The sequence below is a fragment of the Oncorhynchus nerka genome, linkage group LG23, assembly GCF_034236695.1.
Source record: "Oncorhynchus nerka isolate Pitt River linkage group LG23, Oner_Uvic_2.0, whole genome shotgun sequence".
NCBI lineage: Eukaryota > Metazoa > Chordata > Actinopteri > Salmoniformes > Salmonidae > Oncorhynchus > Oncorhynchus nerka.
Genome location: NC_088418.1, coordinates 50,519,798 through 50,535,586, shown reverse-complemented (window position 1 = coordinate 50,535,586; position 15,789 = coordinate 50,519,798). Strand labels below are relative to the sequence as shown.

The 15,789-nt window shown below is 45.3% G+C and overlaps 1 protein-coding gene across 3 annotated transcripts in view; it reads right to left on the bottom strand.

Annotated features, from left to right (window-relative positions):
- LOC115118013 (tetraspanin-12-like) overlaps window positions 1–14,849 on the bottom strand; it is a 29,814-nt gene extending 14,965 nt beyond the window's left edge. The window contains exons 1-7 of one of the 3 annotated variants that reach the window (XM_029646546.2): window positions 14,300–14,849; window positions 14,071–14,211; window positions 13,539–13,621; window positions 12,853–12,988; window positions 8,505–8,570; window positions 3,206–3,313; window positions 2,860–3,003 (exon numbers count right to left, since the gene is read on the bottom strand). In XM_029646546.2, the coding sequence (XP_029502406.1) occupies window positions 2,860–3,003; window positions 3,206–3,313; window positions 8,505–8,570; window positions 12,853–12,988; window positions 13,539–13,621; window positions 14,071–14,136 (603 nt within the window). In that variant the 5' untranslated portion in view covers window positions 14,137–14,211; window positions 14,300–14,849. Of the gene's footprint in view, window positions 1–2,859; window positions 3,004–3,205; window positions 3,314–8,504; window positions 8,571–12,852; window positions 12,989–13,538; window positions 13,622–14,070 lie in introns of all 3 variants that reach the window. The other 2 variants (XM_029646547.2, XM_029646545.2) reach the window with 2 other exon arrangements.
- Between the last annotated feature and the right edge of the window lie 940 nt (window positions 14,850–15,789).

Below are 15,789 nucleotides of genomic sequence, written 5' to 3'. Positions count from 1 at the left end.
ATAGGGGACAGGGATGGTTTGGGGTTAGACCAGGACAGTGGTTGAGCTGTAGATGGGATAGGGGACAGGGTTGGTTTAGCGTTAGACCAGGACAGTGGTTGAGCTGTAGATGGGATAGGGGACAGGGTTGGTTTGGGGTTAGACCAGGACAGTGGTTGAGCTGTAGATGGGATAGGGGACAGGGATGGTTTGGGGTTAGACCAGGACAGTGGTTGAGCTGTAGATGGGATAGGGGACAGGGTTGGTTTGGGGTTAGGGACAGTGGTTGGGACAGGGATGGTTTGGGGTTAGACCAGGACAGTGGTTGAGCTGTAGATGGGATAGGGGACAGGGTTGGTTTGGGGTTAGACCAGGACAGTGGTTGAGCTGTAGATGGGATAGGGGACAGGGATGGTTTGGGGTTAGACCAGGACAGTGGTTGAGCTGTAGATGGGATAGGGGACAGGGGACAGGGATGGTTTGGGGTTAGACCAGGACAGTGGTTGAGCTGTAGATGGGATAGGGGACAGGGTTGGTTTAGCGTTAGACCAGGACAGTGGTTGAGCTGTAGATGGGATAGGGGACAGGGTTGGTTTGGGGTTAGATCAGGACAGTGGTGAGCTGTAGATGGGATAGGGGACAGGGATGGTTTGGGGTTAGACCAGGACAGTGGTTGAGCTGTAGATGGGATAGGGGACAGGGTTGGTTTGGGGTTAGACCAGGACAGTGACTGAGCTGTAGATGGGATAGGGGACAGGGTTGGTTTGGGGTTAGACCAGGACAGTGACTGAGCTGTAGATGGAATAGGGGACAGAGATGGTTTGGGGTTAGACCAGGACAGTGACTGAGCTGTAGATGGGATAGGGGACAGGGTTGGTTTGGGGTTAGACCAGGACAGTGACTGAGCTGTAGATGGGATAGGGGACAGGGTTGGTTTGGGGTTAGACCAGGACAGTGGTTGAGCTGTAGATGGGATAGGGGACAGGGATGGTTTGGGGTTAGACCAGGACAGTGGTTGAGCTGTAGATGGGATAGGGGACAGGGATGGTTTGGGGTTAGACCAGGACAGTGGTTGAGCTGTAGATGGGATAGGGGACAGGGTTGGTTTGGGGTTAGATCAGGACAGTGGTTGAGCTGTAGATGGGATAGGGGACAGGGATGGTTTGGGGTTAGACCAGGACAGTGGTTGAGCTGTAGATGGGATAGGGGACAGGGTTGGTTTGGGGTTAGACCAGGACAGTGACTGAGCTGTAGATGGGATAGGGGACAGGGTTGGTTTAGCGTTAGACCAGGACAGTGACTGAGCTGTAGATGGGATAGGGGACAGGGTTGGTTTGGGGTTAGACCAGGACAGTGACTGAGCTGTAGATGGGATAGCCTTCCGGAGACACCTGAAACCCCACCTCTTTAAGGAATACCTAGGATAGGATAAAGTAATCCCTCTCACCCCCCCCCCTCCTTAAAAGATTTAGATGCACTACTGTTCCACTGGATGTCATAAGGTGAATGCACCAATTTGTAAGTCGCTCTGGATAAGAGCGTCTGCTAAATGACTTAAATGTAAATGGAAATGGGGACAGGGTTGGTTTGGGGTTAGACCAGGACAGTGACTGAGCTGTAGATGGGACAGGGGACAGGGTTGGTTTGGGGTTAGACCAGGACAGTGACTGAGCTGCAGATGGGATAGGGGACAGGGATGGTTTGGGGTTAGACCAGGACAGTGGTTGAGCTGGAGATGGGATAGGGGACAGGGATGGTTTGGGGTTAGACCAGGACAGTGGTTGAGCTGGAGATGGGGAGATGAGGGTGTTTCCCTCTGAGGAAAGAAGACTGAGTGTGTGCGGCCCTACCTGCCTGCTTGCCAGCATGACTGCCTGTTGCCTGCCTGCATGACTGCCTGTTTGCCTGCCCTACTGCCTGCCTACCTGCCTGTCTGTTTGCCTGCCTGCCTGCCTGCTTGCCTGCCTGCCTGCCTGCCTGCATGCCTGCCTGTTTGCCTACCTACCTGCCTACCTACCTGCCTGCTTGCTTGCCTAGCTGCCTGCCTTTCTGTTTGCCTGCCTGCCTGTTTGCCTGTCTGTTTGCCTGCCTACCTACCTGCCTGCCTGCCTGCATGCCTGCCTGTGTGTTTGTGTGGGTGTGTGAGAGAAAGGTGAGTTATTAAAATATAAATAGAGAGAGAGACTCTACGGTGAGTTTGCTTTGTATTCTCTCTGTATCCTACTGGCAGGCTAGCTGGCATTGTTTGTCGTACCTCACCCCCTACTAGACTTTGTTTGTGTGTTCCCCTCAGCCCCGGACCACGGCATACCTTGTCCCCTGATGGGCTTGATGAGGCGTAATAGCTGCACTCTGTCTCAACAATCTGGCAACCGCGGCAGCCAGAAGGCACACTATGCTATCAAGCCTGTGATTGGCTCTAATTGAGTTGTATGGATTTCTCTCCACCATTGAACACGGCAGGTCATTTCAGGCTGCAAATAGACATCCCATTGGAAATAGGTTGTTGTGAAAGTATTAAGTGGAAAACTCCAACTCCAAGAAAATCATCTCCACTCTATTTAGAATGTAAGTAACCTATTTCAAAAAGTTTCTTGTTATTGTTTCTGTTTCTTCTGAACTAACAGGTTTACTCAATTGGCGAATGGGAATATGTAAGCCTGTGTGTCCCTTTCTGATGATGTCACAGGGGAAGGTACATCATTGGCAATTGGAAGATCCACCTGGGGCTACAGAGAGCCGTAATGATCACCTGTAATGATCTCTTTTCAGGGTGGGGTCAGAGGGTTCAGTAGGTGAACAGTTCACCAGAGGTCAAGCCACAACCTAACACTTACTATAAGGTCAGAGGGTCACTGGGGCACTCCTGGGGACACTCACCTCTTGGTGAAGGTCACTGAGGTCACGGTAATGGGCGTGGCGAGCACATCCTGGATACTGATTGGAGCAGCAGGAGTCTGGTGGCCATTCCATCTCTGTCATCTCCAGCCAATCGGTGAAATAGATGACCCCGCAGCACTTAAACTGGGGAACACACAGTCAAAGAAAGTTTACTTACATTAGCAACCCTTTATAACTAGCAATCTTGCATGTTCAAGCACTAAAACACTAACAACCTCTAATAAATACATGTAATATCTTATTAAAATGTTGCTCTTGGGTTATGATATAAAACCACTAAGTGTTTGTGTAGATGTGTGTGACCTCTGGGGTAGTGACCTCTCACCTCAGTCTGGAAGGTGTTCCAGGTGTGTGTTAGCCACTGGTAACGCTGCAGGCCATAGTTGGGCATCCTGGACTTCAGACTGATCATATCTGACCTCTGAACTGAGGGCTTGGACAGAACATAACAGTGTAACTCCATTAAGGCTGTCCCCGACTAAGAAAAATCTTGGTCGACCGAGAGTCGTATGTTCTTTCGACCAATCAATTGGTCAAAATTTTCAAATGTGTATTTTTCCATATATAGGCAAATCCTATGTGTTTTAATTAAATCAACCACGGTGCATTCAAAAATAATTCAGACCCCTTTACTTTTTCCACATTTTGTTACATTACAGCCTTATTCTAAAGATGGATTAAATAATGATTTTTTTTCTTATCAATCTACAAACAATACCTCATAATGACAAAGTGGAAACAGGTTTTTAGATTTTTTTTGTAAATGTATATAAAATTATGATACTTAAGTATCAAAAATAAAAGTATAAGTTATTTCAAATTCCTTATATGAAGCAAACCAGCCGGGCACGATTTTCTTGTTTTCTTTTTTTTTAAATTTACGGATAGCCAGGGTGTCACGTCCTGGCCTTAGTATTCTGTGTTTTCGTTAGTATTTTGGTGAGGCCAGGGTGTGACATGGGGATTTATGTGGTTTGTTTTGTCTGGGGTTGTTTGTAGTTAAGGGATTGTGGTTAGAGTAGTACTCTAGGTAAGTCTATGATTGCCTAGAGTGGTTCTCAATCAAAGGCAGGTGTTTATCGTTGTCTCTGATTGGGAACCATATTTAGACAGCCATATTCTTTAGGTCTCTTGTGGGTGATTGTTCCTGTCTTTGGGGCACCAGATAGGACTGTTTTGGTTTTGTCACGGTTCTTGTTTTGTAGATCGTTGTACTTTCAGCTTTATTAAAGATGTACAAAACTAACCACACTGCATTTTGGTCCGCCTCTTTTTCCCCAGAAGAAAACCGTTACACAGGGGCACTCTCCAACACTCATTTCCAAAATGAAGCATTTGTGTTTAATGAGTCTGCCAGATCAGATGCAGTAGGGATGACCAGGGATTTTCTCTTTTAAGAGTGTGAATTGGACAATTTATCTGTCCTGCTAAACATTCAAAAGATAGTACTACTTTTGGGTGTCAGGTAAAATGTAAGGAGAAAGTATACACATTTCTTTAGGAATGTTGTGAAGTTAATGTAAAAGTTGCCAAAAATATAAATAGTAAAGTAAAGTACAGATACCCAAAAAAACTTCTTAAAGTAGTACTTTAAATTATTTTTACTTAAGTTCTTTATACCACTTCCACAAATCAGGCCTTTATGGAAGAGTGGCCACACTCCTCAGTACAAGGCACATGACAGCCTGCTGGAACTTTCTGAAAAGGCACCTAAAGGACTCTCAGACCATCAGAAACATAATTCTCTGGTCTGATGAAACCAAGATTGAACTCTTTGGCCTGAATGCTAAGCGTCACGTCTGGGGGAAACCTGGCACCATCCCTACGGTGAAGCATGATGGTGGCAGCATCATGCTGTGGAGATGTTTTTCAGCGGCTGGGACTGGAGACTACTGTAGTCACAATCTAGGGAAAGATGAACGGAGAAAAGTATAGAGATATTCTTGATGAAAACCTGCACCATCCCCTCTGTGCAGCGACACTCCCCATCCAACGTGACAGAGCTGTAGAGGATCTGCAGAGAAGAATGGGAGAAACTCCCCAAATGCAAGTGTGCCAAGCTTGTAGCATCATACCCAAAAGACTCAAGGTTGTAATCGCTGCCAAAGGTACTTCAACAAGTACTGAGTAAACAGTCTGAATACTTATGTAAATGTGATATCAGCTTTTTTTTATATACATTTGCAAATATAAAAAAACAACGTTTTTTGCTTTGTCATTATGGGGTGTTGTGTGTAGATCATTGAAACAACAAAATGTAATCAATTTTAGAATAAGGCTGTAATGTAACAAAATGTGGGAAAACTCAAGGGGTCTGAATACTTTCCAAATGACCTATAGCATATCGTTATCACACCAATAAATTGGCTATAGCAAAATCTGAACACCGTAACACGTGTGACAGCAAAATGGATGCAAAGAAGGTGACAAATCAACTCGAAACGGGGGAATGTTAACTGGTTGCTCAGGAGGTAAAAAATATGTGGAATAAATTAGTTGTGGAAAATACTGGAGATCAAGAAAAAGATGGTAAGGAGCAAAGCTCTGTGTGCATATTTTATGTGCCAAACAGGAGCTGTTAGATTACAATATAATTTCTCTGACCGTTTGGAACAATGTAAACAACACTCAATAAATTATAAGCATAACAGAGAGTCTGTTGTCATTTCCAAAATGGAACCGTTTATTTATTGTTTATGCTAAGTATTCAAAGTTCGCGTTGTTTTTATTTTAAAATTAAAATGCTTGATTGCATTTCAAATCATGAATGACTCATATGCTGTGTGATGACATGAATGAATGAATGATTGATTGATTGATTGATTGATTGATTGATACAGTACTATATCTTATATAAGTATTGAAATATAGGCCGAAGTACGTTACGGTATCAAGTCCTAACAGGATGCGCTCTTAGGCCTGCAGCTCGATGGTGGTTATACAAGGCTGCTATACTAAGCCTACTGATGATAATGACATTACTTATTATAATACTAACAATGATCATAGCAATAATAGTAATACCAACAATAATGAGATCAAGGAAAAAAAGGAGGGTTATTATAATTATTATAAATATAATTTGTCTGATCATTTAGAGCAGTGTAAACAACACTAAATAAATTATAACTAATACCAGAGAGGCGGTTTTAACGAGATAAAAAGTGTAAAGCCTTTATGACAGCATAGCAAAGATTAAACAACAGCCGAATTTGTGAAATGATTTAACCGACATGTTGTGGTTGGTGCTCGCGAAGGCTTGGTGCTCACAGAATTAGTATGCTATGAACCAGACACTCAAACAGGCAATATAAGCAGGATCTGTATTATTTTTGTAAATATATATGGATGCTTTATAAAGCTTATTATTGATTATAGACCTAATTATGTTGTGATTTCCTTTCTCCTCACTTTTCTTAGACAATTAAGGCAAAGGGTGTTTTCTCTGCCTCCGCCACATTGTTCTCAACACCAATATGCTGGTTAACTTTGCTATTATGCACATAGCGACAACAGCACACTGACGTGTTTCAGAACCGGGAACAGCGACCACTATCCAACACGGGAGAACCCGAATCTGTTATAAAATTATATTATTTTTATTAGAGTTGCACCATTGTTCCTACTTAATATAACCATAGATAATTTCAGTAGCACATGTCTTAGAGTGATGGACTGTACCATTCTGTCACGTTTGCTGGAATAATTATCGGACCAAACTGCAGCGCGATCTGGTTTCTACATAATATTTATTTGAAAACGCACAAAACAACAAAGAAAGAATGACACAAACAAACAACGAACCGTGACTACAGAGGTGCTACGTGCACTAACTCAAAACAATATCCCATAAAACACAGGTGGACAAAATGCTACTAAAATATAATCCCTAATTAGAGACAACGATAGCCAGCTGCCTCTAATTGGGAATCATACCAAACACCAACATAGAAAAACTAAATTAGAACCCCACATAGAAAATAATAACTAGAAAACCCCCCAGTCACACCCTGACCTACACTACCATAGAAAATAAGGGCTCTCTATGGTAATAAATGGGGTCAGCCCTAAACTCCATTTCACTCAGTATAGTTACATTCAGTTCAGCTATATATTTCAGTTCAACTTCCTGTACAGTTCATGTATTGACACAAGACACTCAACAGAAAGCCATGAAACCGTACTGTTTCAAGCCTAGTTATATAGTCCAATCCTTTGACCATGCCTCAAATATTTTCAAACACGCAACTTCGGACTCTCTCCTCTAGTGTTTCCCAGGCCTCCAACACTCCGGTATGTAGTTGCTGAGGTTGACAACAGCTTGTTGTCTAAACAATTACCCCTGTCTGGGCTCTGGGGAACCAGACCAGAGCTGTTCCGCAGACCCACAGTCTGACACACTTAGCATGCATAACTTATCCCCCTCTCCTCTCCTCTCCTCTCCAATAAAACCTCCACCTAACACACCCTTGGGCCTCCCTCCCCTCCTCCTTCCTCTCTCCTTCACTCTTTATCCCTCTCTCCTCTAGTCTTGTAATGAGATTGTGAGAAGCATAATATGACCCAGGTTACCCAGAATTACCCTGAGGCCAGGTTGGTGCTACCTTGGTGCTACCCTATCAGGGTTCTGATAAAGGACAAGGCACAAAGACTACAATACCCACAACCCCCCTGTGGCATGGCAGGTATGTCACACTAAGGGAGGCGGGTGGCACTGTGGACTCAAAGGCTAGGTGCTAGTGCTAAACACACACACACACATCCTCAGGCTTGTAGCCAAGTACCAAACACACACACACACCTTTCTCAGTTTGCCATACACACTACTCTAGCCAGTGACCAGGTGCTGCACACACGGACACAAACACACCTGCGCGGTTGGAGCGAGTATCACCTACTGTGATGGGACATCAAAGCCACTGTGGGCTCTTTCATGGTGGAGAGATAAGCCCCTGGACCAGGGGAGGGGCAGCCCTGTAGGGGAGAACCCATTGTAATAGAGAGCCCTGCCCATTGTGTTCAAACACCCACACCCTGAGCAGGAGGGAGAGAGGAGGCAGGGGGAGGGAGGCGGAGGGAGGGGAACGAGGGAGGGATGGGAACGGGGGACACAATTATACCCTATCTCAGGGGTATTCAACTCTTACCCTACGAGGTCCGGAGCCTGCTGGTTTTCTGTTTTACCTGATCATTAATTGCACCCACCTGGTGTCCCAGATCTAAATCAGTCCCTGATTAGAGGGGAACAATGAAAAAAAATGCAGTGGAACCTGGTTTCACCCAACAACACTTTAGGGACATTGTGGAATTTTGAGACGTTGGACGTTTCTTTTAGTTAGATTTCTTGGTTGTTTATATATAGCACCAGTACCATTTCCCTGTGCTCGTTGGCCTGTGCTCGTTGGCCTGTGCCCTGCACTGGCCATGTTGTTTATTGGGTAGCCCAAGTAAGCAGAGGAAGAGGCGAGCTCTCTGAGCAGAGCAGAACATGACTGGCATTTATGTTTATTCATAGCACAGAACAAAATACAGACAGGCCTATAAGGACAGCCCCCACACATAGAGCTGCAGCATAGAGCTAAAGCATAGAGATACAGCATATAGAAAATCAGTGCCGCACTCACCTCATCATACGTCCACACCCCACTGGCCAACTCTACACAGAAGATCACCAACAGACTGCCAAAGTACTGAGGAGAAAGAGAGAGAGAGAGAGAGAGAGAGAGAGAGAGAGAGAGAGATAGAGAGAGAGAGAGACAGAGAGAGAGAGAGAGAGAGGGAGAGAGAGAGAGAGAGAGAGAGAGAGAGAGAGAATGTTAGTGTTGAGGCTAGACAGAGATGTACTGTGTAGTGTCTTGTCTGAGTGATTGATCGTCATGGTGGATGGTGGGAGAAAGTGCTTTCACACACAATGAGTAGTGATGTTATGTTCTTCAATCTCCAGACGCCTGTTCCACTCATGTCACATACACGCACACACACACAAACACACACACACACACCAGACAAACACACACAGGTCTTATGAAGAGTGATGCGTGTGTCAGCTATTCTATTGGGGGCATGTTAGTGGTACAGGGTATGTCTGACAGCCTGTTTGTTTGGAGAGTAAATATTATTGGCAGACAGATGGCTCTGCCTCGCCTTTGTTAGTGCTACACTCCATTTAGAGCAGGCCAGTCCCAAACAACACAGACACACACTCACACACCTCATCTCACCACTCAAAAACATCTCCCCTGTCTTCTTCTCTCTGTGTGACCTTTTCACCCTTCGAACCCCCCTCTAACACAGTCCTTCACGCATATACCAAACATACACAATCAGTACTTCAATACTTCACCATTCTACAAGGACGGTTTCCAGGTGTGAAGAGAATATGAAACTTCCCTTGACCCCTTCTAGCTTCAATATACACTGAGTGTACAAAACATTAAGAACACCTGCTCTTTCCATGACATAGACGGACCAGGTGAGAATCCAGGTGAAAACCTTGATACCTTATTGATGTCACTTGTTAAATCCACTTCCATCAGTGTAGATGAAGGGGAGGAGACGGGTTAAAGAAGGATTTTTAAGCCTTGAGACAATTGAAACATGGATTGTGTATGTGTGGCATTCAGAGGACGAATGACAAAATATTTAAGTGTCTTTGAACAGGGTATGGTAGTAGGTACCAAGTGCACTGGTTTAAGGGTGGCCAAAAACTGCAATGCTGCTGGGTTTTTTCACGCTCAACAGTTTCATGTGTGTATCAAGAATGGTCCACCACTCAAAGGACATCCAGCCAATTTGACACAACTTTGGGAAGCATCAGAGTCAACATGGGCCAGCAGCCGTGTGGAACGCTTTCAACACCTTGTAGAGTCCATGTCCCAATGAATTGAGGGAAAAGGGGAGTGCAACTCAATATTAGGAAGGTGTTCTTAATTTGTGCACTCAGTGTATTACCTTTCTCACAGAGATGTGTCTTTATGTTTCACACATTTCATTTCAGGCAGGAAGCTCTCTCTCTCTTCACACACACACACACACACACACACACACACACACACACACACACACACACACACAATGAGGTTAGAGGAGGGTTGCAGTTGTTTGAATGGAATGTCAAGGCTTCCAGGAATGGATTTCCTCCTGTGTAGAGAGACTTACAGCATATTTCCCTTCCCTCGCTGATACTCAATTAACACGTATACAAGGTCGAGAGAGGGACGACAGGGAAAGAGAGGTGGAGGAACAGAAGAGTGAGAGGGGTAGAGGTATAAGTTTAGGCTAAGGGGGATTTGTTTGGCGTCTTTAAGGAGGGACTATTTTTAAGCGACCTTTCTACGCGTTCGCTGGAACAGCTTCTCAGATTAACTTAAGACCATGCAGTCGTCCCTAACATACCCCCAATATCCCACAACGCACCACTGCACGCATATAAACATCTACAAACATCCCAACAACTGCTTAGAGTCCCTAAATGGACGCTTTGAGGCTTTTCACTAGCTTAGTCCACAACAGAACTACCTATAACATATAAAGGTTTTAACTGAGCTTAAAGCCAGGCACCATCAATTGCCCACCACAGCTATGATTGAAGGGAGAAGGGGGGTTATTCAGGTAGAGAGAGCAGAGTCGGGGCGGTGGGGGGCGTCCCTCTGAAAGGGACGCCCCAGCTGGTGAATGGGTATGTGGGTAACCCAAGCGCCACTCACCCCTTTCAGCCACCTCTCCATAAGTGGGCAAAGACGGGTGGGATAGCGTTACCCATTGTCCCTCTCAAACAAGATAATATTGTCTCCGCAGTGCGCCAGCGAACACACAGGAATGCCAGGGCAGAGTTGCAAGGAGAGAGGGATGAATGAAGTCCCAATGGAGGGGTGGACGAAGCGTGAGGGAGACCCAGAATCCAGGCACTTTGGTCGGGGAGAGACTGACACAGGAAGCCCCTCCCTCTCTGTCTCTGGACACAGCACACCTGGGAGATAGAGCCACAAAACAGGCGCCACCCCACCCTTTCCGATGTCCTGCCCTTCCAATCTATATGAGTAATGATGTACCTGCCCTGTTATAGTTTTTGTATGCATGACATAATTGGTCAATGGAAATAGTGGGTTGTGCTGCCACAATTGCTTCTGTATGGGAATACATGTTATGTATACAACACATGTGCAGTAAAGTAATGCTCCGTAGCACATGCTCTGTAAGCACAGAGATGATACATTGTTTAGTCATCTGCATGCATGGTTGGATGGAAATGGATTTTTTGGGGGTTGTCTCTCTCTCTTTTCTGTACCTCAGTGGGTTTCTCTCTCCTTCCCCTTCACCTGCTCCGACTCAATCCACCTCTTTACCTCCTTTCTTTTATCCCTGTTTCTCTTTCATTCTCTCTTTTTGTTGTCCCGCACTGACAGTGGTGAGTGATTGAGATAATCACACCCTTATCTGTCCATCTCTCTCTCTCTCTCTCTCTCTCTCTCTGTGTCTCTCTCTGTGTGTGTCTCTCTCTCTCTCTGTGTGTGTCTCTCTCTCTCTGTGTCTCTCTCTCTCTGTCTGTCTCTCTCTGTGTCTCTCTCTCTCTCTCTGTGTCTCTCTCTGTGTGTGGGTCTCTCTCTCTCTCTCTCTCTCTCTCTCTCTCTCTCTCTCTCTCTCTCTCTCTCTGTGTCTCTCTCTCTCTCTCTGTGTCTCCCTCTGTGTCTCTCTCTCTGTGTCTCTCTCTCTCTCTCTCTGTCTCTCTATCTGTGTCTCTCTCTGTCTCTCTGTCTCTCTCTCTCTGTGTGTCTCTCTCTCTCTGTGTCTCTCTCTCTGTCTCTCTCTCTCTCTGTGTCTCTCTCTCTCTCTCTCTGTGTCTCTCTCTCTATGTGTGTCTCTCTCTCTATGTGTCTCTCTCTCTTTCTCTCTCTCTCTCTCTCTCTCTGTCTCTCTGTCTCTCTCTCTCTCTCTGTCTCTCTCTCTCTCTCTCTCTCTCTCTCTCTCTCTCTCTCTCTCTGTCTCTCTGTCTCTATCTCTCTCTGTGTCTCTCTCTCTCTCTCTCTGTCTCTCTCTCTCTCTGTGTGTGTCTCTGTCTCTCTCTCTCTCTGTGTGTGTCTCTCTCTCTCTCTGTCTCTCTCTCTGTCTCTCTCTCTGTCTCTCTCTCTCTGTGTGTCTCTCTCTCTCTGTGTGTATATCTCTGTCTCTCTGTGTCTCTCTCTCTGTGTCTCTCTCTGTGTCTCTCTCCCTCCCTCCCTCCCCCTCCTTCTCTCTGGACATCCATCATTGCCCAGGGTACCATTACTCAGGCAGGCTCCGACAGCAGCAGCGGTGAATAGTTTTACAGCTGTACTTATCCACGGGAGCGCCATTTCGCAACACACCGGCAACATCCCTGCACCAGGCCCTCGTTCGCTCAGAGGGGGCGTTCGCTAACAGAAGACGCGGCGCAACACGCTTACGGGATGATGAATGACCATTGTGGCGCTGCATCGGATGAGTAACGGCTGTAAAATCGAGGGGGGAATTCTCCTTGCATCTCCCTCCGGTGTATGAACGGTGGAACTACGCGACTGTGTGGCTGTTGCCTGAATTTACAGGCCTGTTCCAGGGTTTATGACTTTATTGAGATGTAGAAGACATCAGGCTGTTACAGATGATGGGGACAATAGCACATGACGATAGATAGGGGGGGCTAGTGTTAGTGTGTGTGTGTGTGTGTGTGTGTGTGTGTGTGTGTGTGTGTGTGTGTGTGTGTGTGTGTGTGTGTGTGTGTGTGTGTGTGTGTGTGTGTGTGTGTGTGTGTGTGTGTGTGTGTGCTTGCGTGTATGTATTTCAAGGTTGTATAAATGTGTAACTAACACTGATAGCTAAAGAAGACCTGACAGAGATCTACAGCAATTACAACCCGCTTCTCCAACTAAACCGAGCTCATCCCAGTTTCCGCACACACACACACACACACACACACACTTGCACGCAAACACACGTTCATTTCATTCAGACACGTACCCAGGACAGGAGTAGAAGGTTGCATTTCAGTGTGCCGCAGTAGCCCACCATGGCCACAATGATAAGAAAACAACACACTGCAATGATGACGGGATGGACAGCCGGAGAATACGTGAGAACTGCTGCTTCCTCCAGCCTACAGATAGAGAGAGGGGGAGAGGGGGGGTAACTTGGCAGACTTTTTGTTTATTTATCTATCCATCCTGCTATTGCTCTCCCTCCCTCTTCTCTCCCCCTCTCTCTCCCTGTGTGGCCTGTTGCATTATTATTTATGAATACAGCAGCCAGCAGTAAATAGTGATTACACTCCGTAGGAATGTAGGAATCCTCTACCGCAGCAGTTACTGTCAGGGGCCAGTGAGGGGTGAGATGGTGATCTGTGGACAGGTCTAGGTGATGAGAAACTGTTGAATTAAAAAAGTTATGCCGTTGATGATTTGTGGAAAGGTTGCCAGGTATGAGTCGAGGGAATTTATTGAGGAAGTGAGATATATTATCCAACAGCCCTCCTCTCTTTATCAGTCTCCTTCCTCCTCTATTCTCATCCTCTTCTTATTTACTGCACCAGCTCATATATGCTAATTATCTTCCTCTCCCACTTTCTCCCTGTTATCTCCCTCCTGTCCCTCCCAGTACCTGCCCACTGCCCACTGAGAGGTGTCAACATTGAGATCCATATCACTCACCTGGTGTGGGCCGCCAAGGTGAGTACAGTGTTCAGGTAGTCCCTGAGCCAAGCAGCCACCCCCAGGACACATATTGACATGAGCTGAAGGAGTAGAACACATAGAGAGAGATAGAACACACAGACACACAGATTACACACAGACACACACATAACATTACAGTTTTGCCAAGTAGGCCTACAGTAAACACTTCCACTCAACATATGTTTTGTCTGAAAATGCTTCTGGCAGTGAAATATAATCCAGGGACTTGGTATGGCAACAAAATGTTGCCTAGGGGGATTTTGCCATGTGTTCAACACTGGCATAATCCACTACAACAACCCTGGAGCACTTATCAAATATAATGGCCTATAAATAGCATGCACTAGAATGCCAAACATTCTTGGGATGCAAATTGCTCATTTGTTTTTCTGCGCCTTGGAGACACGCATTGAGGTGGATGGATGAGAGGGGGGGGGTGAAGTTGTACGCATTGTGTAGCATGTGTAGCACAACGCAGCCACCTGTTGGGGGTCTCCGCTTCTCTTACCCAGAAGAGTAAATTGATCGCGTAGAGCAGGCAGCGCAGGCACCTCACCGCGTCCTCGCGAGCCATTCTGAGCGCAACAGCAATCGGTGGCCAAGACAGGACTCCTCATCCTAACCCACGCCACCATGGCAACATCATTAACTAAAATGAATATAATTCAATTCAATTGGGATCATTAGTCTGTCCCATGAATACAAAACGAGTTCTCAGTGTTCCGTGTAAGACATACCGGGTTTACATGTCTCTGTGCGTTCTGCGCGCAACTTTCCAATGTCTTGTTTTAGCAGCCGCCGTAGATCCGTGGTAAGTTCCAGAAAGCATTCACAACAGGTGGTTTCTTACTTTCCCCAGTCCAGGAATGATGGAGTGTGTGGATGAGCGCTCAGCGGTGCTGACATATCCAAATCAATCATCACTCACTTAGCAAGGTATACTGCGAAAACATATCCAGAACATTACAACAAAACAACTTCTTATAAGGGCTTTTGCGCCAAATGAACATAATCCATTTGGTTAAATTATTAATGTTCAGCACTCCTTTGACTCCCAGAGCAAACGTCAAACACTAAAAATCATACTATTGCACAGCAGTCTAAATCAAAACAAATCAAATAAAACTTCAGTTGCGCACGTAGACACTGATTCCCAAAATCGATCTCTCCACAAAAACAATTCCCTGGTGGCGGTATGATAGGCCTAGCCTACCTATCGTCCAATTCAGAGTGCCGAGTTAGTTATGCGCTGTCAGTTAAACTTTTCCATGTTTGAGTGGCCAAAACTCAACTCGCAGTTTGTTCTGTGTCATCCAAAGAGGTTGTCCGCGGGGTCCTAGCGTTTCGTCTGATTGCAATGCAGGAGCAACAACAGCAGCAGCAGCAGCAACAGCAGGGCTATGGGTCTTTAGGGGGGGATGGAATGTGGACAGCTTTCCGCCTCCGAGATATAGCATACATAGGTCAAGAGGTCACATTTAGAGAGACTATTATTGTCTGGAGTAAATGTGGGATGGGACTTCATCATGGAACTTCACTAGAGAGAGCAACAATAATGCTGTAATAAGTGTCACCCCTTTCCCACAGATGTGCATGGCTATTCTATTATATTCTGTAGTGTTCTGTTCTATTCTATTCTGTTCTATTCTATTATATTCCCTGTGGGATGACATTACATACGCCTATGGCATACTCTTCTTGATACACATTCTTGATGATTTAGTGTATTAATAAAGGTGTCAATCCTTCAGTTATGAAACACTTGAGCATATCTCAGCCATTTAAAGCTTTCATTAGATAATCCGATTATTGGTTAGTCTATCTCTATCCCTGCCGATTCTGAGCTCATTCTAAGAAAACACATGAATGGAAAAGGGGAAGGAATGAGTTACTCCTTAGGCTACATAATCAACAAGTAAAAAGAGTAACAATAGACTCAGGTCGACAGGCATTGTTATCTTAATTTATTGTCTTTTGGTCTGTTTTTAATGTCCACAGTCTGGCTATGAACCAAATGGGATTGATCAGCATTAAAACGCTTTATTGTTAGAGATTCACACAACAAAATAGACTCAAATTAAAGAAATGTACATTGTATCTTGTGTTCCCTGATAACAATAATGTTGACTCAATAGATTCAAGTAAATGACATCACAGCATAGACTTGCTTGGGTGGTCTTCAGTGTGCCAATCCATTGGAGGCAAGGAGATATAAGAGGATTAGTGT